At 41.7% G+C, this 24,966-nt stretch overlaps 1 protein-coding gene and 1 long non-coding RNA gene across 9 annotated transcripts in view; one reads left to right on the top strand and one right to left on the bottom strand.

The window, feature by feature from the left end:
- ZDHHC17 (zDHHC palmitoyltransferase 17) overlaps positions 1–13,580 on the bottom strand; it is a 189,731-nt gene extending 176,151 nt beyond the window's left edge. For 2 of the 6 annotated variants that reach the window (XR_012005673.1, XM_072772851.1), the window contains exon 1: positions 13,415–13,578. Coding sequence is in view for 4 of the 6 variants with exons in the window: in XM_072772851.1 (XP_072628952.1) it covers positions 13,415–13,507 (93 nt within the window). In the remaining 2 variants the exon portion in view is untranslated. Of the gene's footprint in view, positions 1–13,414 lie in introns of all 6 variants that reach the window. The other 4 variants (XR_012005674.1, XM_072772852.1, XM_072772849.1 and 1 more) reach the window with 3 other exon arrangements.
- Positions 13,581–13,648: 68 nt separating this feature from the next.
- The window catches only part of LOC140602783 (uncharacterized), a 69,991-nt gene continuing 58,673 nt past the window's right edge, over positions 13,649–24,966 (top strand). For 2 of the 3 annotated variants that reach the window (XR_012005690.1, XR_012005688.1), the window contains exons 1-2: positions 13,654–13,823; positions 14,269–14,378. This is a non-coding gene — a long non-coding RNA (uncharacterized lncRNA). Of the gene's footprint in view, positions 13,824–14,268; positions 14,379–24,966 lie in introns of all 3 variants that reach the window. The other variant, XR_012005689.1, reaches the window with a different exon arrangement.

Raw genomic sequence — 24,966 nt, 5'->3', positions numbered from 1 at the left:
TAAAGTTGTCAATTCTCCCCATATTGATACACAAGTTTAATGCAATTCCTATCAAAATCCTAGCAAGAATTTTTGTAGATATAGACAAGGTCATTTTTAAAATTCATATAGGAAGGCAAATAAAATTGCTAAAATAATTTTGAAAGAAACGAATAAAGAAAGCAGTTAATTAACTTCAAGACCTATTATACAGCGACAGTAATCAAGCTGGTATAGTACTGGTTGAGGGACAGATACATAGATCAATGACGGAGAACCCAGAACCTAGACACACACACACACACACACACACAGAAATATGTTCAACTGATCTCTGGCAACAATGTAAAAGCCAATTAAAGGGAGGAAAGATAAGCTTTTCAGCAAATGGTATTGAAGCAACTGGACATTTAAAGGCCAAAAAAACCCCAAAACACAAAAAAACCTCAACCTAATTCTCACACTTTATGCAAAAAATAACTGATCCTGAACTTCAGTGTTACCTGTGAAACTATAAACTGTAAAAAAGAAAAAGAAAATATTTGACATCTATGGCTAAGGAAGGGGAATCTGAGACTTGACACAAAAAAATACAGCCCATAAAAGTAAAAACGTAGAAACTGGACCTCAGCAAAATGTAAACTTATGCCATAAGAAAGACCCTACTGAGGCTGATAAGACTGTATAGACTGGGAAAAACTATTTGCAAACCAAGACAAAGAACTAGTGTCTAGGATATATTTAAAAAATCAACAATAAAATAAAGAATCAATTGGAGAAAAAAAAGTGGCAAAAGGCATTGTTATGGGCTGAACTGTGTCCCCCCAAAATCCATTTGCTGAAGCCAAGACGCCAGTACCTTAGAATGTTACTGTATTTGGAGCTAACCCCTATAGAAGGGGAATTAAGTTTAAATGAGGTCACCAAGGTGGGCCTCCATCCAATCTGACTGGTGTCCTTAAAGGAAGAGGATATCTGGACACAGGCACTAGGGGCACTGTTGAGTACAGAGGGAAAAACCATGCGAGGACACAGCAAAAGTGCAGCTAAAGCTAAAGACCTCAGAAGAAACCAAACCTGCCAATACCTTGATCTTGGACTTCCACCCTCCAGAACAATTAAAAAATAAATTTTCATTATTTAAGCCACCATGTGTGGTATTTCTATGCCCTAGCAAACTAATACGAAGAGACATTTCACCCAAGAGGATATAAAGATGGCAAACACATGAAAACAAAGCATCATTGGCTATTAGGGAAATGCAAATTAATACCACAATGACTTATCATCATATACCTATTAAAATGGGCTAAAATCAGAAAATGTCAATATCTAATGCTGTGAGGATGCAGAGATCTGATTACTCATACACTGCAGACTGAAATGTAAAATATACAGCCACTGTGGAAAACAGCCTGACAGTTTCTTGAGAACACTAACATACAACTACCATATAACCCAGTAATTGTACTCCTGGGCATTTATCCAGGAAATGAAAACTTTTTTTTAAGCTTTATTTATGTATTAGTTGATAAAGAGAGAGAGCATGTGCATGGGGAGGAGGGGCAAAGGGAGAGGGAGAAAATCTTAAACAGGCTTCCATACACTGGGTGGACAGTCCAATGTGGAGCTCAATATCAGGATTCTGAGATTACAATCTGAGCTGAAATCAAGGGTCAGACACTTAACCAACTGCACCAACCAGGTGCCTCATGAAAATTTATTTTTACACAAAGACCTATACACAAACAGTTAAAGCAGCTTCATTTATAATAACCAAAAACTGGAAACAACCTAGATCTCCTTTGACAGGTAAATGGTTAAACAAACTGTAGTATATCCATATACTTACTACTCAGTAATAAAAAGGAACTAATGACTGACTGCTACAACCAGATGAATCTCCAGAGAATTATGCTGATTGAAAAAAGCCAATCCCATAAGGTTACATACCACTACGATTCCATTTAAATAATATTCTTAAAATTGTAAAACTATAGAAATGGATAATGGATTTTTTAAAAATTTTATTTGACAGAGAGAGGGCACAAGCAAGTGGAGCAGCACACAGAGGGAGATGGAGAAACAGGCTCCCCGCTGAGGAGAGAGCCCGACATGGGGGGCAATCCCAGGACCCTAGGATGATAACCGGAGCCAAAGGAAGATGGTTAACCGACTGAGGCACGCAGGTGCCCCAAAATGAATTAACAGATTACCATGGCACACAAGGGCACTATGAAGGATCTTTGTCATGATGAAATGTTCTGTATCTTCACTGAGTCAATATCAATCTCCTGGTTGTGATACTACACTATAATCTTGCAAGGTGTTACCACTGGGGGAACCTAGGTAAAGGGTACACAAGATCTCTCTGCACTTTTTCTTACAACTGCATGTGAATCTAAACTATCTCAAAAAGTTTAACTCAAAGAAAAATTATCAGCTTAAACATTTTAAATTCACACAATTTATCATAAATAAAATATGCCTTAACAAAGAGTTATGCAGAAAATATTTTTAAAGGCATATACATTTTTTTAAAACCATCCAGACCAGTGTTGTCCAACAGAACTTTCTGCAATTACAGATATATTCTACATTTCTATGCTGTCTCAAACAGTAGTCACTAGGCACACATTGCTAATCAACACTTGAAACTTGACTAGTGTGACTGAAAAGCTGAATATCTATTATATTCATTTTAATTAACTTACATTTAAATTGGCACATGTCATTGGTGGTGGTTATCACGTTAAACAAGGCAGGTCTAGACATTACAAAGAATGGGAAAGATAATTATATGCTACAATGGGACTACATCCAAAGTGTATTCATAAAAAAATGCATTGGTTACATACTTTTACCTTCTACTATATACCTTCTGTATTTCTTAAATTTTTGACAATAATCATGTGTCATTATTTTTAAAAGTCATAAAACCCATACTGGAATTTAAATTTCTGATACCTTGAAAATTCATATGCACTATTCAATATAGAACAAATCAGATGTTGGGATCATAGTTCAGAAAGTTTAAGTTCTTACTTGTTCTGCAATGATACAGTTCTAGATTCCAGTTTGTCAGTTTTTCCCCCCAGGTGTGGCCTTTCTTAGGATTTGACTACATTAAATTATCCACAGGAAAGAAGACATATAAGGAAAAAACAAGTTTAAACAATGGAAACTTATGAAATCAACTCAATTAACTTCTTAAACAGCTGAAAGATCTTGGATACTCATAATGGGTGTTCAACCAGAAAGCAAAAATTCCATTAGAAAGATCTACAATTCATTCATGATCATAGCTGCAGAATTACGAATGCAGAGCAGTGAATACTTAGGATTACAGTGAGGCATGGTAACACAAATGAAAGAGGGACTCTTCAAAAAGGCTTAAACCCCAAGTGTCTAGACTCAAGCCAGTAACATTTGTCTTATCAGCCACTGCCACAGATTTAATACTAAGAGTATTTCTCTCCGACCCCTCCAGCCCCTCCACCCTGATCCACACCTAGGGTTATTTCATTTCCTCTCAAGGGATTTTATGAATGAAAACATATTTTGCTTACAGGTTCAGACTAAGCAGGAGAAAGACAAAACAGAATAAATTGAAGAAACATTTTGAAGAAAAGTATTTTTAAGAAAATCTAGGTTTTGGATTTCAAGTCAAATAGCTACTCAAAGAAGTGGACTTAGAGCAACTACCAAAATTGAGTCCTCCTCTAACACCTTTAACAAAAGCTGATAGTAATTCTGACAGTTTTTCAATTACATAATCAAAAACAATTTGTGTTTTGACCTATTAAACTATATAGCAGAATATATATGAGAATTATGGCTTTGGAGTCAAGAGTTTAGGTTCTAATACACACTCTGCCAACTGCTAATGACGTGAACCTGAATAAAGTACTTCACCCCTTGACTGCTTCCTAATCTGCAAACAGCTCAGTAACACCTCCTTTGCAGAACTGTAAAAAAGTAAAATGAGTGCAACACTGAAATCACCAAAATGTTCTTTAGTAGGTAAATGAGTATCTAAACTATGGTACAGCCACACAATGGAACACTCTTTAGCATTAAAAAAGAAATGAGCTGTCCAGTCATGAAAAAATACAGAGGAAGCTTAAATGCATATTACTAAAGAAGCTAACCCGAAAAGGCTACAGACTGTATGATTCAAATTACGTGACACGACATTATGGTAAAGGCAAAACTACGGAAACAGTTAAAAAAAAAAAAGGAAGAACGAAAGAAAGAAAGAAAAATTTAGTGGTTGCCAGAACTAGGAGGGAGAGAGGGAGGGATGAATATAAGGTAGAGCACAGAGGATTTTTTCGGGCAGTGAAACCATTCTGTATATTACTGTAACAATAGATATATATCATTATACGTTTGTCAAAACCTGACGAATACATACCAAAAGTGAAGCCTAGTGTAACGTATGGACTTTGGGTGATAATGAAGTGTTAAGGTACATTCATGACACATGTGACTCTGATGCAGGGGAGGCTGGTGCTGGTATGGGGGGCAGAGAGTATATGGGAAAGCTCTACACTTTCTGCTCAGTTTTGCTGTGAACTCAAAACTGGTCTTAAAAAAAACAAAGCCTATTAAAAGTTTTTTTAAAAAAAGTAAATGAGGGCATTTGCAATCACAGCTAACCAGTGCCTGGTAAATAATATCCAATGAAACGTATCTACGACTGTATCACTTTCACACTGTGCTGCACTATAAAAAGGAGCAACTGGATTCAAATTCAATTAGGGCACTACCAGCAAGTTACTTATTCTATGTCTCCATTTCCTCACTTGTAATATAGGTATAAAAAAAAGTGTGAGAATTAAATGAATGAATATATATGCAAAACTGTTCAGGACAGTGACTAGCTCATAGTTATAATTTCATCAATGTTAGCAATTACCATTGCTATCAAACTGAAGAGAAAACATGAAAAGCATATGGTACAATGCCTCATACATTAAATGTCAAATTAGGTTCCCTCTTCCTCCTGTAGTAAAATTTTTCCCACCTATCAAGTATGTACCAGTATTAGAGAGGTATAAGAATCATCCCTGGGACTTTTTCAAAATATACATAGCACAAATCCACATACGAAATTAGAGGCTTTGAGAGGTGTGGATGGAAATAGGTGTATTCTATCAAAAGTCTCCATAAGATTCTAATACATACACACACACACATTCTCTCTCTCTCTCTCTCTCTCTCTCTTAGTTCACCCAACCCATCTCCCACATGAATCCAGTTCTAATAGTTACTGAACACAAGTGATTAATGAATTCAAGGCATTGAAACATATATTTTAATATAAATTTCCTGGAGTTTCAATGTATTGTCCCAATAAGGGGCTGGCAAGTATAGCCTCTAGGTCAAATCTGGCACACCACCTGATTTTATATATGAAGTCTTATTCGAACACAGCACATCCAATCATTTCCATATTGCCTTTGGCTGCTCTCCTATGACCAGCACAGAGCTGAGCAGTTGCTAAAGAGATTATATGGCCCACAAACTTGAAAATATTTACTACCTGGCCCTTACAGAAAGCTTCCCAACTCCTGGTCTAGATCATTAATACAGAATGCTATTCAGTAAGCCAATTAGAATATTTGGCATTAAGAATGAGTTCAATGTAATTACAATATCTCTTAAAGCATATAAAAAACTAGATGATTGGAAACAAAGCAAATAAACAGTTCTTTCCATTAAGAATATAGAAGACAAATAATTTTGCCTGCCAGCATTCCTTCTTTAAGCAAACTATTCTTCCCCAAATCCAACCAAGAGATGTTAGCAAATTACAGGCCCTATTTCATGGTCATGTGGAAATATAACCTAAAACAGGAAAATGCAATGCCACTTTCCAGTGTGGAATAAAGGAAGACATGCAGTCCCTCTCTAATGGTTAGTGAAAGTTGAGATATGGGGGGGCGGGGGGGGGGGGAGGGGAGTCAGCATGCATGTCGCCACTACAGAGAAGAAAGCAGCAGCTCCCCATTAGAAGAAAATAGAGCTGACATGCAGAGATGAGGATAGACAGAAAATAGTCTTGGTGACATTCTCAGCTCAAGTCAGGTATCCTTGAGTTTAAATGCATCCCTGCCATCCTAAGTTAGGGTTATGTAATTAGTAACTTCCCTTTTTTGCCCAAGTCTTTTTTTTTTTTTTTTTTTTTTAAGATTTATTTATTCATGAGAGAGAGAGAGAGAGAGAAGCAGAGACACAGGCAGAGGGAGAAGCAGGCTCCATGCAGGGAGCCCGACATGGGACTCAATCCCAGGTCTCCAGGATCACACCCTGGGCCAAAGGCAGTGCTAAACTGCTGAGCCACCTGGGCTGCCCCCAAGTAAGTTTTAAAAGGGTTTGCAACTCAAGGATTCTAAAACAACAAGCAAAAAAAAAAAAAACAAGCAACTTCTCTCTTCAGCTCACAGAAGAGTTTTTTTTTTTTAATTTTTCATGAAAATAGCGATAGTTTTGCTCATCCTCATTAAATCCTTCATAAATTAACAAATGCTGATAATCCAGAAAGTTATTTTTAAAAATTGACAAGGGTAGGGGCACCTGGGTGGCTCAGTTGGTTAAGTGTCTGCCTTTGGCTCAGGTCATGACCTTAGGGTCCTGAGATAGAGCTGCCTCCCACCCCCATTGGACTCCTTGTCAAGCTGGGAGTCTGCCCCTCCCCCATCTCGTGCATGTAACTCTCTAATAAATAAAACCTTTAAAAAAAAATTGACAAGGGTACAGTAACATCTCAATCAGTAGTTACTATTTTTTACTTGACTTTTCCTAGTATTAAAGAACTGATTTTTAAAAATATAAGCTATTTAACATATATGCAAAAAAAAAAAAAAAGAGAGAAAGAGAGAGAAACCAAACCCACCATACTCCAGGTACATTTAGGCCCTTCATCTCCATCTCTTCAATAATAATCATTGACAATCTGAAAGACTAGCTCAGGGCATTGTAATATTGTGGTTTATCAAAGAAAGATTCATATTTTATCTACTAACCCTAGAAAATGCAATAATCATAGGACAAATTTTCACCAACGATTAAAAAAGCAAAAAATATACCTTTATAACTCATGAAATTAAGTTCTTTGTGATATCTCCTTTACAGAAAACTGAAGTTTCACATTACTTTTAAATTAGCTGCCTATGTAGCTCTATTTTAAAGATTTTTTCAATAGAAAATTATCCTACCACTGGAAAATCATACTGAATGAGAATTTTATTTGCATATTTTTTAAATATTGCCTTGAATCAATTTTTCAAACTCCAAAGTTTAAAGTATTTGATATTTTATTTTTAAAATACCTATCTGTAATAGAATCTATTTACAAAATCATACTACAGTTAGATGATCATCTAACTGTAGAAAGTGTAGAAATCTAACTACAGTTAGATGATGCTGAGAAAGAGCATTTCACATAATCCTGATATTGAAATGGTTTGGGGATTATGTGGTTTTAAGAGGTTCTATTAAAAAGCACACTGTATCAAGATGCCTTTACTAATCCTAACTACCCTAACATAACCTTAGGATACCCTCTGGAGGAAAATGGGTTTTGCCATGGGTTTTTAATTCTTAACAAAATTTTAACACACTTTTGTCTATTGTGAGGGATCTGAAGGCCTACAGTTAATCTTTTGTTATTCTGCAATGCCTTATTTTATATTCCCCATTACTTTGTGGCCTATCAGAGCATCAGCATTGTAATTTAGATGTTCAATAAATGCTCCTCATATCAAGGCACACATTTTTAAGAAAATGTAATAGTATTTAAAAAGCTTATGACAGACTCCTCTGCCCATCCTCTCCTCAATCCCCAGTTTCATTTATCTTAGCTGCTTAGTTGCCTCCATATCTAATATATGTTTACTACTACTCCTTGAGAATTACTAAATTCATACCACAACATTAGTATTAACGTGTATTGTGTTACAAAGCACCAGACTCAGAATTTTATATATGTTGTCTTAACCTTGACAACAACTTCATGAGACAGGGGTGCTATTGTATTCCCATTTTAGTCTGGAAAAATAGGACACAGTTCAATAACTTGCCTAGGGTCACATAGCTAGTAAGTGGCAACACTAAGGATTTAAGCTCAAGCAGCCAAACACTACTACTCATACTTTTTTTTAATATTCTTTTATTTACTATTTATGATAGACATAGAGAGAGGCAGAGACACAGGAGGAGGGAGAAGCAGGCTCCATGCCAGGAGCCTGACGCGGAACTCGATCCCGGGACTCCAGGATCGCGCCCTAGGCCAAAGGCAGGCGCTAAACCACTGAGCCACCCAGGGATCCCCCTTACTCATACTTTTAATCTGTATCTTCTTGTATCTATCCACTCCACTATCCATTCTTAATAAATACTTTTGGGATGACTCTCTAAATAAAAACAAGCAAAATAAAACAAAGAAGTCAAAACTTAAAATGGTATCTCACAACCAAATACAATTTTTTGGGGTATAGGTCAGTAGTTTTCAACTTTGGCTTTGCCACAATCCATGAGGTCAACAATTAGTTGCATTTTCATTTTGTATCTATTGATTCAGTGGTTACAGTATTTTTAAATCTAAATTACAACAACATGACATATAGCTTTCTCCCTAAAAAAAAGGCATCAGATTCTAAAGCCTGCCAGAAAGATACGCTTTAAAGGGATAAGGAATATGTCCATAACCTATCAAAAGAAGAAAAACAATTTTCAAAGGAATTTTCTATCTACTTTCTGAAAGCAAATGTTTTAGTTATGTGTACATATGTCTATCTCTATGTAATAGGTCAAAAAATACCAATGGAAAAAGGCAAAATCATTTTCACTAAAGAAAAACTTCAAAAAAGAAATTTTAGAAAATCGGAAGGCAAGAGATATGTAGTAATACTTTGGCTTAACATTTTAAACAAAGGGAAAAATGAGATACATATTAATTTTTTTAAAAGATTTTATTCATTTATTCATGAGAGACACTGAGAGAGGCAGGGACATAAGCAGGCTCCATTCAGGAGCCCGAGGCGGGACTCGATCCCGGAACTCCAGGAACACGTCCTGAGCCAAAGGCAGATGCTCAACCACTGAGCCACCCAGGCATCCCAGATAGATATTAATTTGAAGCAAAAAAAAATGTTGTCATTTAAAAAAAAAAAAAAAAAAAAAAACAGAGAAACTAAAGAAAAGGAGTAACAGAAGTTTTGAAATTGAGAAAAAAAGGAAGCAAACAAGAGATGAAAGCCCTAGATAATCTAGGCAATCCAGTTCAAAGCTGAGTCAGATCTTGCTGAAACACAGAGCCCCTATAATAATACTCTGGCAAAAGGAGGTATTGTGGCCTCATTCTATGAAAGAGCTAGGACGGCTTACTGAGGATACACCAGCGGATGAAACATAAGAGCGGTGATACCAAGTCCACGGGATTGTAGACCAACATATGGTCTCTCTCTCTGTTGAAGTCATTCTTCTAACCATTCTAGGTGACAGAAATCTGACACTGCTTATAGGCTAATCAATTCAGCATTTATTTGGTTTCTGTTAAGTGTTTCACATGTGTATACATTCCAAATTAGATCATTAACTTCTGGAAAGCAGAAGATATCTTACTTATTTTATTTTCATCCATATAACTTAGGACAGTGCTATGCATGTAGAAGATAGATGCTCAAACCTACTGATTCTGAAAAATCACAACATACAATTACAACAGTAGAGTTTAAAAAAATCTTAAGAGATCTAGTCTAGCCTCTTTATGTTCTGTTTTTGTTGTTGTTGTTGTTGTTGTTTTAAGTAGGCTCCACACCCAGTACAGAGCCCAACGCAGGGCTCAAACTCACAACTCTGAGATCATGACCTGAGCTGAGATCAAGAGTCCGACGCTTAATGACCTCAGCCACTCAGGCGCCCCTAGCCTCTCTATCTTAAAAGCAAAGAAACTAAGAGTAGTTAAATGTCCAACAGCCTAAAGTCACAGAGCTAGGATTAGCACCCTAATCCCAGGATAATCAGTTCAACTTTTTCCAAATAGCTCTAATTTCTTCCATTATAATAAAATGAATAATCACCTATTTCATCAGAAAGCAAAGTAATAGCACCAGTATTCACTACATGCTAGGGCTTTCAGAAGGTCAGAGTTGTTGGCAGACCACCTGCTGTGGTCTGGGATGGCTACTCTATAAACATTGATAAACATTTATAAACATTATTTTTTTACTTAATATTCACAATAAGCACTATAAGGAGTATCAACCCAGTTTTACAAATGTAAATTTACCATAATAACAGCAAGTGCAGAACCCAGATTTTGTTACCAGTGGCTCTCAACCACATCCTATTCTGCTTCTCGTTGAATTAAACACGAAAATCCCAAAGTGCCAAGAGCCCAGCACAGTACCTGACCCAAACAAAATAAACAAATGTTTAAAAGACTCACTAAATTAATGGATCGTTTGATTAATTAAAAAGTAAGTTTTCTCACAGTAAATACCTCTAAAATAAAAAAAAAAAAATTAAAAAAAGGTTTCCCTGTTCAGCTAATTACATAATCCCGAGAAAGGTTTTAATAGTGAGCAGTATGCATACTAAGAGCAGATTTAAGGAATGGCTAATTTCTTTATCCTACAAATAATTCATCTGTTCAACAAATATTAAGTGAAAAACTATTTTTGTGACACAGTGTTAAATCTGAAGTAAAATAAAACTTGCTCCTACAATATTCTATTCCATAAATTAAAACCCACACAAGTCTCTAAACCATTTGCCAAAACCAAAACACACGTGTAACATCTCCCTCCTGGTAGAGGAAAAAGAAATAACACTAAGTGAACACCTACAATGTGCCAGTTCTTAATCCTCAACATACAGTCTCGCCTGATCCCTTATAACCAAGTGAACTAGGCCACATCTGCATTTCTGATTAACAAATTCAGGCTTTAAGAGATTAAGTACTGGACGCTTGGGGGGCTCAGTGATTGAGCATCTGCCTTGGGCCCAGGGTGTGACCGCAGGGTCCTGGGATGGAGTTTCTGGGATGAAGTCCCACACTGGGCTCCCTGCAGGTAGCCTGCTTCTCCCTCTGCCTGTGTCTCTCATGAACAAATAACAAATCTTTAAAAAAAAAAAAAAAAAGAGAGAGAGAGAGAGATTAAGTACTTGTCTCAAGTCCTTTGGCTAATTAATTACTACAAATAACAGAACTGGAACCCAAGTCTCCTACAGTTGTTAAAAGTCTTATTATTTTATTTGCCCACCAAGGCAGAGAACAGGTTTCTTTCTGAGACCAAAAGCTGCTTGTTTTAACAACAACAACAAAAGAATACATTATCACGATCCTCATAATAGCCTATTAGTTATTGCCACTTCATACCATAAATACAAATGATGAAGCTAGAACTCAGAGGAGTCTGCCCAAGAACATAGTGCAAGGAAGCAGAACTTTACCAGGTCTGCACCAGGTGTGCATGCAACACTGGAAACCACAGCGTTAAGACTCAAAACATCTAAAGTAGTTGGGCCTTGTGTTTGCCAGATGAAAAAGAATGGCAGATCTCATATCAACTTCTACTTGCAGTGTGCGGAAGGAGAAGCCGATGTTCTCATAACGTTCTTTTAAGTGGCAACCCGAAGACTGGGCTCTCCATTCCAAGCCTACAGGCCACTTCATTACTACCAGCAACAGCGCTAGGGATCTGTTATCAGTTACAATTACTCCTAAAGTGCCAAACAATGTACCACGCCACACACCAACGGTTCACTGAAAGAACACTATGTCAGAATACATAAAATCAACATCTCAGTATTTAAGACTTTCACTGAGAAGACATGAACAGACCTATTCCTTGGCAACATTTTCGAGTCATCATCTGAGAACTTTATGCCCTGGTGTATTTTTTAAGGCCTAAGTGTGAACTAAAAGAAAGGGCATGTCCTATGGCAGCTCCAAAGATGTTACTACTGGGGATCCCTGGGTGACGGCTCGGCGGTTTGGCGCCTGCCTTTGGCCCAGGGCGTGATCCTGGAGACCTGGGATTGAGTCCCATGTCGGGCTCCCTGCATGGAGCCTGCTTCTCCCTCTGCCTGTGTCTCTGCCTCTGTGTGTGTCTCTCATGAATAAATAAATAAAATCCTTAACAAAAAATAAATAAAAATGTCACTACCTTGGTCGCAAAGACTTACTGTACAGCTCTGTTTCTCAGAAATCCTGAGGAGCCCTTTCTGGTTGAGAGCAGCTCAAGCATCTTCCTAAAGAACTGTCCCATCTGCTTCTAGTAAATCAAAGTGATGAATAAGACGGTGGTTGGGTGTTAATACGCGGCACTCTGAGTGTGTGTGTGTGTGTGTGTGTGTGTGTCCACGTTTCACTGGGCGACGCAGGCTGGAAGCCCCAACCCCGAGGTCAGCAGAACCATCCCGCTCCGGGGGAGCCAGGCAGCCGTGCACGTCCGTCGCCGCCACCGCACCCTGGAGGCCGTGGTCCCGCCTTCATCCCGCAGAGACCGCGGGAGCCCGGAGCTCCCTCCGAGCTGCCCCGAGGGCCCCGAGCCCGCAGCGGGAGCAAGGCCAGGCCATGCACGGCCCCGACCCCGACCCCGGCGGCCGAGCTGCACCGGAGGCCTCGAGCCTGCAGCGGCAGCCAGGCCAGAAGGCCCGGGGTCGTGCACCAACCCCCTCCAGCGCACAGACCCGCCCCGACCCGGGCGGCCGAGCAGCACCGGAGGCCCCAAGCCTGCAGCGAGAGCCACGCCGGCGGGCCGGGGACCGTGCACCCCCCGCCCCCAGACCCCGACCCGGGGACGAGCTGCCCCGGAGGTCCCGAGCCCGGGGCCGTGCACCCCCCCTCCCCCACGTCCAGCGCACAGACCCGCCCCGCCGCCAGACCGCGACCGGAGGCCCAGAGCCTGCAGCCGGAGCCTGGCCAGCGGGCCCGGGGCCGTGCACCGCCCCCTGCCCCCGCCTCCAGACCGCGACCCGGCGGCCGAGCTGCCCGGAGGCCCCGAGCCCGCAGCTGCAGCCAGGCCGGCGGACCCCGAGCCGTGCCCCCCGCCCGCCGCCAGACCCCGGGGGCCGAGCCCGCAGCGGGAGCCCCCCCAGTCCCGCCCGCCGCGAGCGCCCGCCTTCCCCCCGAAAGTTGCGACCTGTGCCCGCGGCCGCGTCCAGCACGGACGCCCGCCCCGGAAGCGCCCCCGCGGCCCGCACGGCGCCGAGCAGCGCTGCCCCCCGCGCCCCGCGCCCCGGGCCGCCCAGCCGCCGCCGCCCCGTTATCCGCTCGCAGCCGCGGCCGCGCTCGGGCCTGCCCGCCTGTCCGCGCCCCGCAGCCCCCGCACGGCCCCGGGCCCCGCCGCAGCCCTCCGCGCGTCCCGGGGGGACCGGCGCCCGCGGCCCGGGGCTGGGGCGGCTCCGGGCGGCCCCTCACCTCCGGGTGCAGCAGGGGCACGCAGCCCGCCTCGGCGTCGTACTCGTCCGGGCCGTCCGCCATCTTGGTGTTAAATCCCTGCGCCCGCTGCATGCCGGGAGAAAGCGGTTCCCCCCGGCGGGGCTCGGGCGCGGCGAGGGCACGCGCGAGGGCGAGCCGCGGCCCCCGCGCACCCCCCTGCGCCCCCCCCGCCTCCCTCGGGGGCGGGGGTCCCTGTGCGCGTGCGCGCGGGGCGGGGCGGGGGGAGCGGGGGAGGAGGCTGTGCGCGTGCGCGGCGCGGCCCCGAGACCCCGCGGCTGCAGCAGCGCGGCTGGGGCCTGGGAGGCCTGCTGGTCGTTGCCCGTGCGGCCCTGCACCCCCGCCGGGACGGCCTCCCGCGATGCACCCTCGGGGGCGCCCGGAGCAACGGGTGAGGCCTGGGGCCCGGGAGACGGCCCGGCCGGACCTCGTTGGTCTTCAATTAGCAGTAATTACATCAAAAACGTACACCCTCGAGGCCCACGCCCCCCCCCCCCCCACCTGCTGCATGTTAATGTAACCCGGGGGCTGAGAACCCACGTCGTTAAAACGGAATTCGCTGAAATTCGAACCGGATAAAAGGACCTAGGGCGTCTTTAAGCGCATATTAGGGCTGTAGGAATCGGGGCGGGGGGGGGGGGGGGAGTGGCTCCTACAAATGTGCTAAAACAACAGGCCTACAACACATGCCTCTTTGATTTTGCTATTATTAAAAATTGTATTTTTTTTGCTATTATTAAAAATTGTAGCCCTAAGCTGCTCAGAGGAGGATGCAGCAGAGATCGCCAAAAAAATTGTATTTTTTTTTTTTTTTTTGCTATTATTAAAAATTGTAGCCCTAAGCTGCTCAGAGGAGGATGCAGCAGAGACCGCCAGGACGATGCGTTAGAGATCCCGACAGCAGCCTGCCTCCCGAGCAAGCGCATCAGCCAGGAGCAGCCGCCGGGTAAGGTCGGGAGGGAGGGCCCAGGGGAGGCGAGGGTCAGGGGCCTGCCCTCAGGCTGAGGCTCCCGCCAAGGGGAGCTGCAGGGTCTGCAGACGGCGGGGCGCAGCGCTGCATCCGACGCTCCCTGGGAAGCGGGGCCCGGAAAAGCGGGGAGCGACCGGGCATTGGATGCTCTCAAGAGGAGTCTGCTGTTCCTTCACGGGGTGCTCCCAGAAATGCATGAAAATAGCTAAATAGCAGATATTAGCTCCTGGAAATGCTGCATAGCTAACGGTCGAGGCATCATTCATAAGAGGGAGAGGCGGGCACAGCTCTTCACAGCTGCTGCACGGCCGGTGGGAAGAGCAAGGTCCTCTGCTGACTTTGCAGCTGGCTTACCTGCCTCCGTCCTCCCGGCAGCGCTGCTCTCGGTCTCCTCTCAGTCTGAGCTCATTTGCATCATTTTGGTCCCACCCCAAACCAAGGATTTGGGTTTGACTCTTTCACCCAGCCTGCAGAACTACACAGAATTAGGGTTCTCTCCCTTTGGAGCTCCAAACTGCTTTTAGATGCATTTTAACATAGAATTTTCTTTAAAACAAACAAACAAAAAAAAAGGATTTTATTTATTTATCCATGAGAGACACAGAGAGAGAGAGGCAGAGGGAGAAGCAGGCTCCCTGCAGGGAGCCAGAGGCAGCACTCAATCCCATGATCCCAGGGATCACGCCCTAGGCTGGAGGCCGTGTGAAACCGCTGAGCCACACGGGCTGCCCTAAAGTAGAATTTTCACTTCAACAATTCAATTTTCATCTTGCTCCTCCTTACCCTTATGTCATACATTTACTGGAAAGAGACAATGGGAGTAAAGAAAAGCAACAGTTGGGGGATGGGGTAAAGAAGATACTGAATTGTTGGGGGGTGACGGAGACACGAGGCATAGATAGCAGGCAAGAATGTTTTGCAGGTGCCCATGTGTTAGGAACATTGGGGTGTATGAGCTTACAAAAAATGAGGATGTTTAGCCTTCCCAGGACGCCTAGGCTCACAGGGGTCCCTAAATGGAAGGCTCAGTGGTCAAATTCAGCCACCAAAATGTTTCATTTGGCCTACATGGTAGTTTTCCAAATATTTTTGAAGTAGATACCAAAATTCAATAAATCAGGAGATTTCACTTTAAAATCTAGATTTCTAGGGTAGTCCAGGTGGCTCAGCGGTTTAGCGCTGCCTTCAGCCCAGGGCGTGATTGTGGAGACCTGGGATCAAGTCCCATGTCAGGATCCCTGCATGGAGCCTGCTTCTCCCTCTGCCTGTGTCTCTGCCTCTCTCTCTCTCTCTCTCTCTCTCTCTCTCTCTCTCTGTGTCTCTCATGAATAAATAAATAAAAATCTTTTTTTAAAAAAAATAAATATATATATAAAATCTAGATTCCTAGTTTAGCTGGAAAACATGAGAGATCTGGGCTTCCTTGCTTGGTCTCTACTGGGCTCATAGGCCTACATCACTCATCATCATTGCCTGGCTGCCATAGATGCTTTTATTTGTGACTTCCGGGAATTCTACAACATGGACAAAACACTAAAAGTGAATGAAAAGTTAAAGCAACTCAACTGGACTCCATATCTGTCTTGCTCACTGCTGTATGACTGAAAACAATACTTATTAAATGAATGAAAGGAAGGAAGGAAGGAAGGAAGGAAGGAAGGAAGGAAGGAAGGAAGGAAGAGTAAGAGCAGACATTCTTAGGGAAAATATGTTGAAGTTGAGGTTTGGGTGAGGTTCAATATGGACCCAAATGAACCCTGTAGATACAATAAGTCCATCTTGGTAAGTACAGAGTCCTTATCTACATGCAGATTTGAGACGATATATTCAGGGTACTGTGAAGGACAGCCAAGAAAGTAGACATGTCAATGGATAAACTGGCAAAAGAATGGCACAGAATTATGGAGGAATGCAGAATAGTTGCTGAAAGAGAATAAAATAGAGAACATGGACCTTGTCAGAGGAGAATTGTGAAATGGATCTAAAAGCAGAGAGGAATGGGCAATTATTGTATAGAAGTGGCTTCATATGTAACTTCAGAGACTACTGGAGCTAAAGATACTATTAGAGGTCATCCAGTTCTAGTCAAACTCCAACATTTCACAAATAGGAAAATGATAATTGGGGGACTTAAGAAACCTGCTTAAAGTCACCAAACTAGATCGTAGCAGAACCATGTCTGAAAGCCTCCTAACTCTTCCCCATCTACTGTTCTTGGTTCTGTTGTAATTATCTTGGGTGAATTATTACTTGGTCCATTTAATACTTTATTAAACACTTCTTCTGTGAAATGCTAGATTTAGTGACCACAACAAAGAGATCATTTTTAAGATACCACACAGATTATTTGACTTAGCTAAATGATGTTCAGTAGTTATAGCCCTTTGGATTCTAATGAGATCCATTGGAAATCCAAGATTTTCCTAGAAGTCATTTCGTAAATTTTGTATCTCATTAGAATTGTGGACTCTAGAACCAAATTAGATGTCACCTACTCAAAACTGGGATAGGGCAAGATATTGCCATTTTTTTTTCAAGATTTTATTAATTTATTCATGAGAGACACACACAGAGAGGCAGAGACACAGGCAGAGGGAGAAGCAGGCTCCATGCAGGGAGCCCAACGTGGGACTCAATCCTGGGACTCCAGGATCACGCCCTGGGCCGAAGGTCGACACTAAACCACTGAGCCACCCGGGCTGCCCAAGCTATTGCCATTTTAATACAGAAAAGCAAGCACACAAGCAGTACCCTATAATCTTATTTTAAGTGAAATGAGAACCATATTTTTGCACTTAGGAATCACTGATATAAATAAAATTAAGCTGGAGAATTAAAGAAAGTGGAGAATTAAAGGAAATATATGGAATTTGAGATGTGTGATAGTCAACTGATAAGCCAACAATTCTCCCAGTATTTACACTTTTGGGTAGTGCCCTCCCACACTGAATATGGCTAATATGCATAACCAATAAGATGTTGCTGAAAAATTGTGTGTGACTTTTGAAGCTGGCTCATAAAAAGCATTGTGGATTCATATTCTCTCTTGAATTACCGACTCTGGAGGATCCAGCTGCCATGTCATGAAAACTCTCATGCAGCCCCCATGGAGAGAGGTCCACAAGGCAAGGAAGTCTAACCTCCTGCCAACAGCCAGCAGCCTCCTGGATGTGGCAGGCAGGTGACTGAGCCACCTCAGTAGCAGATAGTCTAGCCCAGGTCAAGCCTTCAGATGATTGCAGCCCCAGCTGACATCTTGACTGCAAGCTCATGGGAGACCCTGGCCCAGAACCATCCCCCTAAACTGCACCTGGATTCCTCAACCACTAAAATTGTGTAAAGTATTAAGTGTTTATTTTTCTGAGCTGCTGATTTTGGGATAAGATATTATATTATGGGGTAGCCCAGGTGGCTTAGCAGTTTAGCACCTGCCTTCGGTCCAGGGCATGATCCCGGAGACCCGGGATCGAGTCCCATGTTGGGCTCCCTGCATGGAGCCTGCTTCTCCCTCTGCCTGTGTTTCTGCCTCTCTCTCTCTGTCTCTCATGAATTAATAAGTAAAATCTTTTTTAAAAAGATATATATTATACAATAGATAATACAGTATGTAAAGCCCAAAACCCTTGAAATCATTTGCAGAGTTATATGCTTACAAAACTACAGGAAGATCAGGACACTTGGGTGGCTCAGCGGTTGAGCATCTATCTGCCTTCTCCTCGGGGCATGATCCTGGGGTCCTGGGATCGAGTCCCACATTGGGCTCCCTGTATGGAGCCTGCTTCTCCCTCTGCCTAAGTCTCTGCCTCTCTCTTTCAGTGTCTCTCGTGAATAAATAAATAAAAATCTTAAAAAAAAAAATGCAGGAAGATCAAAACATCCAACTTGATTTAATAGAAAGTTTTGTTTCTTAAGTTTTACTAACTTAAAATGAATGTATAACTGAATTTGGGGGTTTTGTTTGTTTGTTTTTGTTTTTTAAGTAGGCCCCATGTCCATCATAGAGCCAAACATGGGGCTTGAACTCACAACCCTGAGGTCAAGACCTGAGCTGAGATCAAAAGTCAGACTCTTAACCTAGGAACCCACCCAGGTGACCCTGTCATTATTTTTGGTGGAGGAGGGGGAAGTGTGGTATGCAAATTCTTCCTTTCTAGGGAATGTTTAAGAGCAGGTGGTCACATCTCTAAAGAGAACAGAATCAGTACTGATAACCTAGGATCAGCCTTTAAGGACCATCAGTGTGAAAGACAGTGGAACTTTGTGTTGAAAAATAATGAGGATTTGAAATAGCAATGTATATATTGAAGGGGGAACAAGGAGAAAGGATTGCGCAGGTAGCAAGAGGATGGAGTACTGGATCTGAACTTGTCAAAGAAAGTATCCTGCGGACAGGAAATGGGGAGTTGGAGGGAGGGAGTGTACTCCTAGAAGAAAAGATTCCCCTTTGAAGGCATGTTGAGTGCCCAGGAGCCTCACGGATCAGAGCCCTGGCAACACCTATTCTGTAGATGGAAGCAAATTTTTCTTGTTAAGCACCAGGGCTCCATCATTTTACTACAACTGGGGAATAACAAGGTATGGCCATGTCAGGCAGGGCCACTAAGTTTTACTCTTTTTGTCTTTTGACCCTCCACGCTCTGCAGTGTTTCTGAGTTCCTCTAAGTCCAAAAAGATACTATGAACACCTGCCAGTGGGGAGATAGGAAGAGTATCTAAGAAAGGCTCAAGTGAATAAGCTTGAGACTAGGACAGTGATCAATGAAAGCCTTTATGCATATGCACGTTTTTTTTTTTTTTCCTGGAGAGAGAATCTATAGCTTTCAACAGATTTTCAAATGGGTATAAGATCCAAAAAAGGCTGCTCAAATCTAGGAACATTTAAAATGTAAAATCTCCATTTTTTTTAGAAGTAGTGCTCCCTTTTACATAAATGAAAATTTGGGCATTTTTATTATATTATTATATTATTTACATGATATTAAATTACCCTTTATGAGTGATTTGTAAATGACAATCTCCATAAGGACAAGAATACCAACCCTATACATAATGCTTGACATACTGCTTTCTCAAAGCAGTTATTTCCTAATTATGTTACATGAATGAATAATAAATGAAAAAAGAAAGCATATATGAGCCTTTATATGAATAAAATTCTACATAATTTCTCATAGTAGGGAAAAGATGCATTTTACCAACTTTGTTGGGATTCTGATAGGGTTTCTTGTTTTTTGTTTTTGGTTTTGTTTTTTTTTTTTTTTTTAATTTAAAATAGAACATGAACTAGAGCATGCTGGTTAATCTGCTTTACCCTTCTCCCTAGCAGCACCCCACTCCCTGCAAATCCATGATTTGCTCTTTTCTGCCTTATGCTCTAGCAAATTGATCACTGAGGACTGCATGTCCTGTACTATCTGGCCAAACTGGCTGCCGCTTGGGTTTGGCTGATGGGAGGCAGTGGCATTAAGAAATAGGTTAGAGTATTTCTTCCCATCCCCCCTCTGCTGTGACAAACCTTCCCTGTCAGCAGTTTCATCCCCCTTAGCCTAATGCCTACCTGGTGGTCCCTCTTCTACAGTTCTAGCTGGCAGCTGGCTCTTTCCCATGTCCCCTCAGCCTGAGGAGCATTGCTAGTCTCTGGGTTCCTACCAGCCCTTGCTCATTCTCTTCACCCTACCCACACCACTGTACTTTCACTAACACTTCTTTCTTTGCATCATATGGAGGGAATTCTATTCCCTGGAAGAGCCCTGACTAATGGTACATATTCTAGGTACCAGTCATTATTCTAGATCCTTCATGTACATGATCCCATTTATTCCTCATACGAAGCTAAGAAGTAAGTATGGTAGATATATCCCTTTTACAGGTAAGTTAACACTTTACAGTGAATTAATATGATGGCTACATGGGATTCTGTAGGACATCTACATATGAGGTAGTTTGCAGATAATTAATGATGTATCAATGGGCCCCGAAATCAAATATGTAGACAACAGGTAATAAGCTGTTAGGTTGATATATGCTAGTTGATTATGGGTTTTTTTTGTTTTGTTTTTTTTTAATTTTTTTTAATTTATTTATGATAATCAGAGAGAGAGAAAGAGAGAGAGAGAGAGGCAGAGACACAGGGAGAGGGAGAAGCAGGCTCCATGCACCGAGAGCCCAATGTGGGATTCGATCCCGGGTCTCCAGGATCGCACCCTGGGCCAAAGGCAGGCGCCAAACTTCTGCGCCACCCAGAGATCCCCGCTAGTTGATTATGTTATCATGACTGGATAGAAAGATAGTTTTGTTGCCATAAAATTACCTCTTTGATCCAATGTCATATACACTACTAGCTTTTATATAACAATTCAACAATCCCAGGAAATTTCTTGTCATTGACTATCTACATAGTACTTAAAATTAGCCACAACTTTAAGAGGAAATGAAGTTAGTTATTATTAAAAATATATCTTTTGGGCAGCACAGGTGGCTCAGCGGTTTAGTGCCACATTCAGCCCAGGGCGTGACCCTGGAGACCTGGGATCAAGTCCCACGTCATCAGGCTCCCTGCATGGAGCCTGCTTCTCCCCTGCCTGTGTCTCTGCCTCTCTCTCTCTCTCTCTGTCTCTCTGTCTCTTGTGAATGAATAAATAAAATATTTTTTAAAAATAAAATAAAATAAAAATACATCTTTTGTGTGGTTACCATGAGGCATTGAAAGCAGTTGAGAGAAACTGTGCCATTGCCCTCTGAATCAGGGGAAATCTGGAAAGGTCAAAACATGTTTTCAGTGATCTTCCACATCTTTTCTTTCTTTTTTTAAAAAAAAGATTTTATTTATTTATTCATGAGAGACACAGGCAGAGGGAGAAGCAGTCTCCTTGCAGGGAGCCCAATGCGGGACTTGATCCTGGGACGCCACGGTCACGACCTGAGCCAAAGGCAGGCTCCCAACCGCTGAGCCACCCAGGCATCCTTTCCACATCTTTTCTACATCTCTGCCCACCCTCTGCTTGCACCCTGTATGTCATTTAGTTAGTGTCATTTATGTTTTTCAGAAACTACTGGACTACAAGACTACAGATCAAACCTGTGGCAGGAATAAATTGAGTGTTCTTCACATTTTGTCTTAAAAAAAAAAAATAGGGCTCTGGTTGTTGTGATGCATGAAGGAAATGGCCCCAACTATGACATCCATTCTCTTGTCACCCAGATTCTAGAACAGGATACTCGTGTTTCAGGCATGTTTAACTTAGTAATGGAAAGGGCGACAGTTGTGCTAATAGGGCCTTGACTGCTATGCTGGACCTCTGCCAAGGCTCCTGTTTAAGCAAGCATTAAAAGGCATAAACTTTTATAGCAGGACTTCATTAGGGCAGTGTGAGTGTGTGGTAGCTATTGTAGAGCTAGACTGTGACCAGGCCTCGCCCATAATGTTCCCCAGCATTGCTGTCCCTGACCTCTTACCCCAGGCTTCTGGTCCATCATGGGAGAGAGAGATGCTGAATGATTTTTGTCCCCAGGCTTCTGGTCCATCATGGGAGAGAGAGATGCTGAATGATTTTTGTCCCCTATGGCTATGAGAACAGGAACCACAGTCCCTTTCTTTCGTTGGCTTGTTGACATCTAAGGGTCAAACTGAGTTGGAAGTCAGCTGGCTCAACAGCTTTATCTCATTTAGGAAAGAGTTTAGTAAATCAAACACTTTTCTATCCAGATTTTCCAGGCTAATCAGACCCCCTGGATTTGAATCCCAATGCTTCCATCTTAATTCTGTGACCTGGGGAAAGTTACATACAGTCTGGCTATAACCTGCGTACATGGTAGCCATGCCATTTCTTTGCTTCTTGCTCAGGCTTGGATAGCTCTTGAAAGACCTTCTATTTGCTGTGATACCGAGTGGATGACGTTTTTACTTCCTTTCCTTCATCTCTGAGTCCAGTTTGGTTTCTACTCAGTTTCTGTTAGCAGAGTATTTCATCTTCTGTTTACTCTTCTGTACCTCAAGGAAATGGGAGGGAGGAGAGATAAGCTCTGGTGTGGAAAGATAAAACTTGTGTTAGAAAACTTGAGCCATACTCTCTCTGCTGATTGTTTGTCCTAGCTGAGAATTCCCATCAAAAAAAAAAACATAATCTCAGATATCAGATGGTCTCCCCATTTTAGTGAGTAGCCCTTCTTTAGAGTCAGACCCCTAGGTCACTTTCTCCATTTCACCAGCCTTTCTTACAGCTATTTCTAGTAATGTACACTGAGAAAATGAAAAATATAAGGAGATGCATTAGGTTTATTTCTCTACGAATTTGGGGATGTTTGTGCTAATCTCATAATTTGGTATTTCAGAATGTTCATGTTTCTTTGTGTGCCTGCAAGTTTTTTTATTTTTCTTTTTTAACTTTGAGGGTGTGCCCCTTTCATTTTTCGGTTGCCGAACTGGTGAATTTTCTAGAACTTTTTTGAGAGGAGGAGGGCAGGTATTAAAGAGAAAAAGTCTTGTGCACTTTTAGTTGGCCACCTGGACTTTCAAAAATCCCCAACACATGAGAGCTTTCCTCCATACACAGTCAACTTTTGATATGCTGATATAACCAGATGCTCTAGAGAATATTCATGCATCCCTGAACCTGGAGAGTCCCCTTAACTCCTCCACCCCTTTTTGCTGAGGTTAGTTTCTAACTGATCACCTCATCGATTGCATGATTTTTCCTACTTTCATTCTCTGAGATTAATCTCAAATTCAGCTTTTGGGGTACTTGATGTTAAAGTAGTCCATCATAAGAAGGCACTGGAAACTACAGATTTCCAAGCATACATACACACACATAATTTTGCATAAATATCAAAGGGTTCAAGACTTCCTGAGCAAGGACCCCAGGTGAAAAAAAAAATCCCTGGTTGTGATAAATTAGGTTTAGTTCTTGGGTAATATCTTTAAGCTATAAAGGACGTCTAGTTTATTCTACTGCCTTCAGACAATTCTCAGTAAATGTGGCATAAAGTCTATTATAAGAAACTGAACACTGGTTCTGGCTTTGTAGCTAATTAACTGGATGATCTTTGTCGCTTTAATTTCTCAGTCTCAGTTTTGTCATCTGTAAAATGAAGAGACTTGGAATAGGTGCTCTGTAACCTCTCCTTCATCTTTGTGATTCTAGTGATACTACCATCCTACACAGATGATAATTTCCTTTTAAACTGTCATAATGAAAAGTCCACAATGTGTGTAATTAACCTCTGTTCTGTTCTGTTGGTAATAGTTTTTACTATCAGAAATTTCTTCCTGATTGCTATTCTAAACCCCTCATGCTGTAGATCTTCTTTTTATTTTATCTTCTTCTCAGTATTCTTGATTTTCTCTTTTATCTTCCTTACCCAAATCATTCCCAGATAATGAAGTCTCACTAGTAAAACTTAAGGAAAGACTTCCATTACTGAGTACCCTTTTCCCCCACTTTTAAATCATTAACACACATGGTAATTGAGACAAGATGCAGTTGTAACACCCAAAGGCAATCCATTAGATATTCAGTCTCTCAGAAAGATAAGAGGAGCTAAACTGTTGTAGTTGCAGTATCTGTTATGCTCTGCTCTGCTCTTCTAGATTATACTTTTCTAAGCTTCACTCAGAGAGATGGTGACATAGATCAAGATACCACATTAAGAGAATAAAATAGAAGTGAAATCGTTTATCTGAATATAGGGCCTTACTACATTTTGGGCATTAGCATTGAGTTGCTCTATCTCCAGACTCCTGCAGAATCCTGGTCACAATATTTGCTTATCTAGATGTTAACAAGTTTCTGTTTTTTAATGAGCTTTTCAATTTGGAAAGTAATAATTGCACATCTTTTTAAAACATTTAAACAATAGGTAATATCCACAATTAAAATTAAGTCTTTTTCCTCCCCATTCATTCCAATAACACTTCCCAGAGCGAATCATAATTAATCATAGTCTTCCCCCAAATTTTAATGTATATACCTATATATCCTTGAGATGATATCCTAACTGTGCAAACTGTTACATACATTGCTTTTTTCCACTTAATTTGATTTAAATATCCTTCCATTGCAGCATTTATAGTTCTATTTTATTCTATTTAATGGCTTACGTAGTATTCCCCAGAGTCCTTTAGTATCAGAATATTTTTGGCTTCAAGTAACAGAAAACTTGACTAAAAGTAGCTATTATAGTAAGGACCTTTAGTGTTTCTTATAACAAGAAGCTACAGTCAAGTTAATTCAACACTTGAGTAATTTGAGTAATCCTCCTAAGGAGAATTCAAGTAATTTCCAGGTTAGTTCCACAGCTCATTAATATGAAGATTCAATCTGATTCTTTTTCTCCTCTGCTATTCTCAGTAAAAAGGCAAGAAGCCTCATGGCTGCAACATGGCTATAGCAGCTGTAGGCATTATTCATCATATAGCAATATCTACAGGCAATAAAAGGACTGTTCCTTCTCATGTGCCTCTTTTTTAAATCAAGGAAAGCTTGCAACATACCATTCCTCAGATTGCATTGGTCAAGATTCAACTACCTGTCCACAGTAAAGCCAATTTTGGCAAAGGAAATTA

The sequence above is a fragment of the Canis lupus genome, chromosome 13 (genome assembly GCF_048164855.1).
Source record: "Canis lupus baileyi chromosome 13, mCanLup2.hap1, whole genome shotgun sequence".
Lineage (NCBI taxonomy): Eukaryota > Metazoa > Chordata > Mammalia > Carnivora > Canidae > Canis > Canis lupus.
The sequence above is the reverse complement of the archived record's forward strand: the minus strand, read 5'-3'. Positions and strand labels throughout refer to the sequence as shown.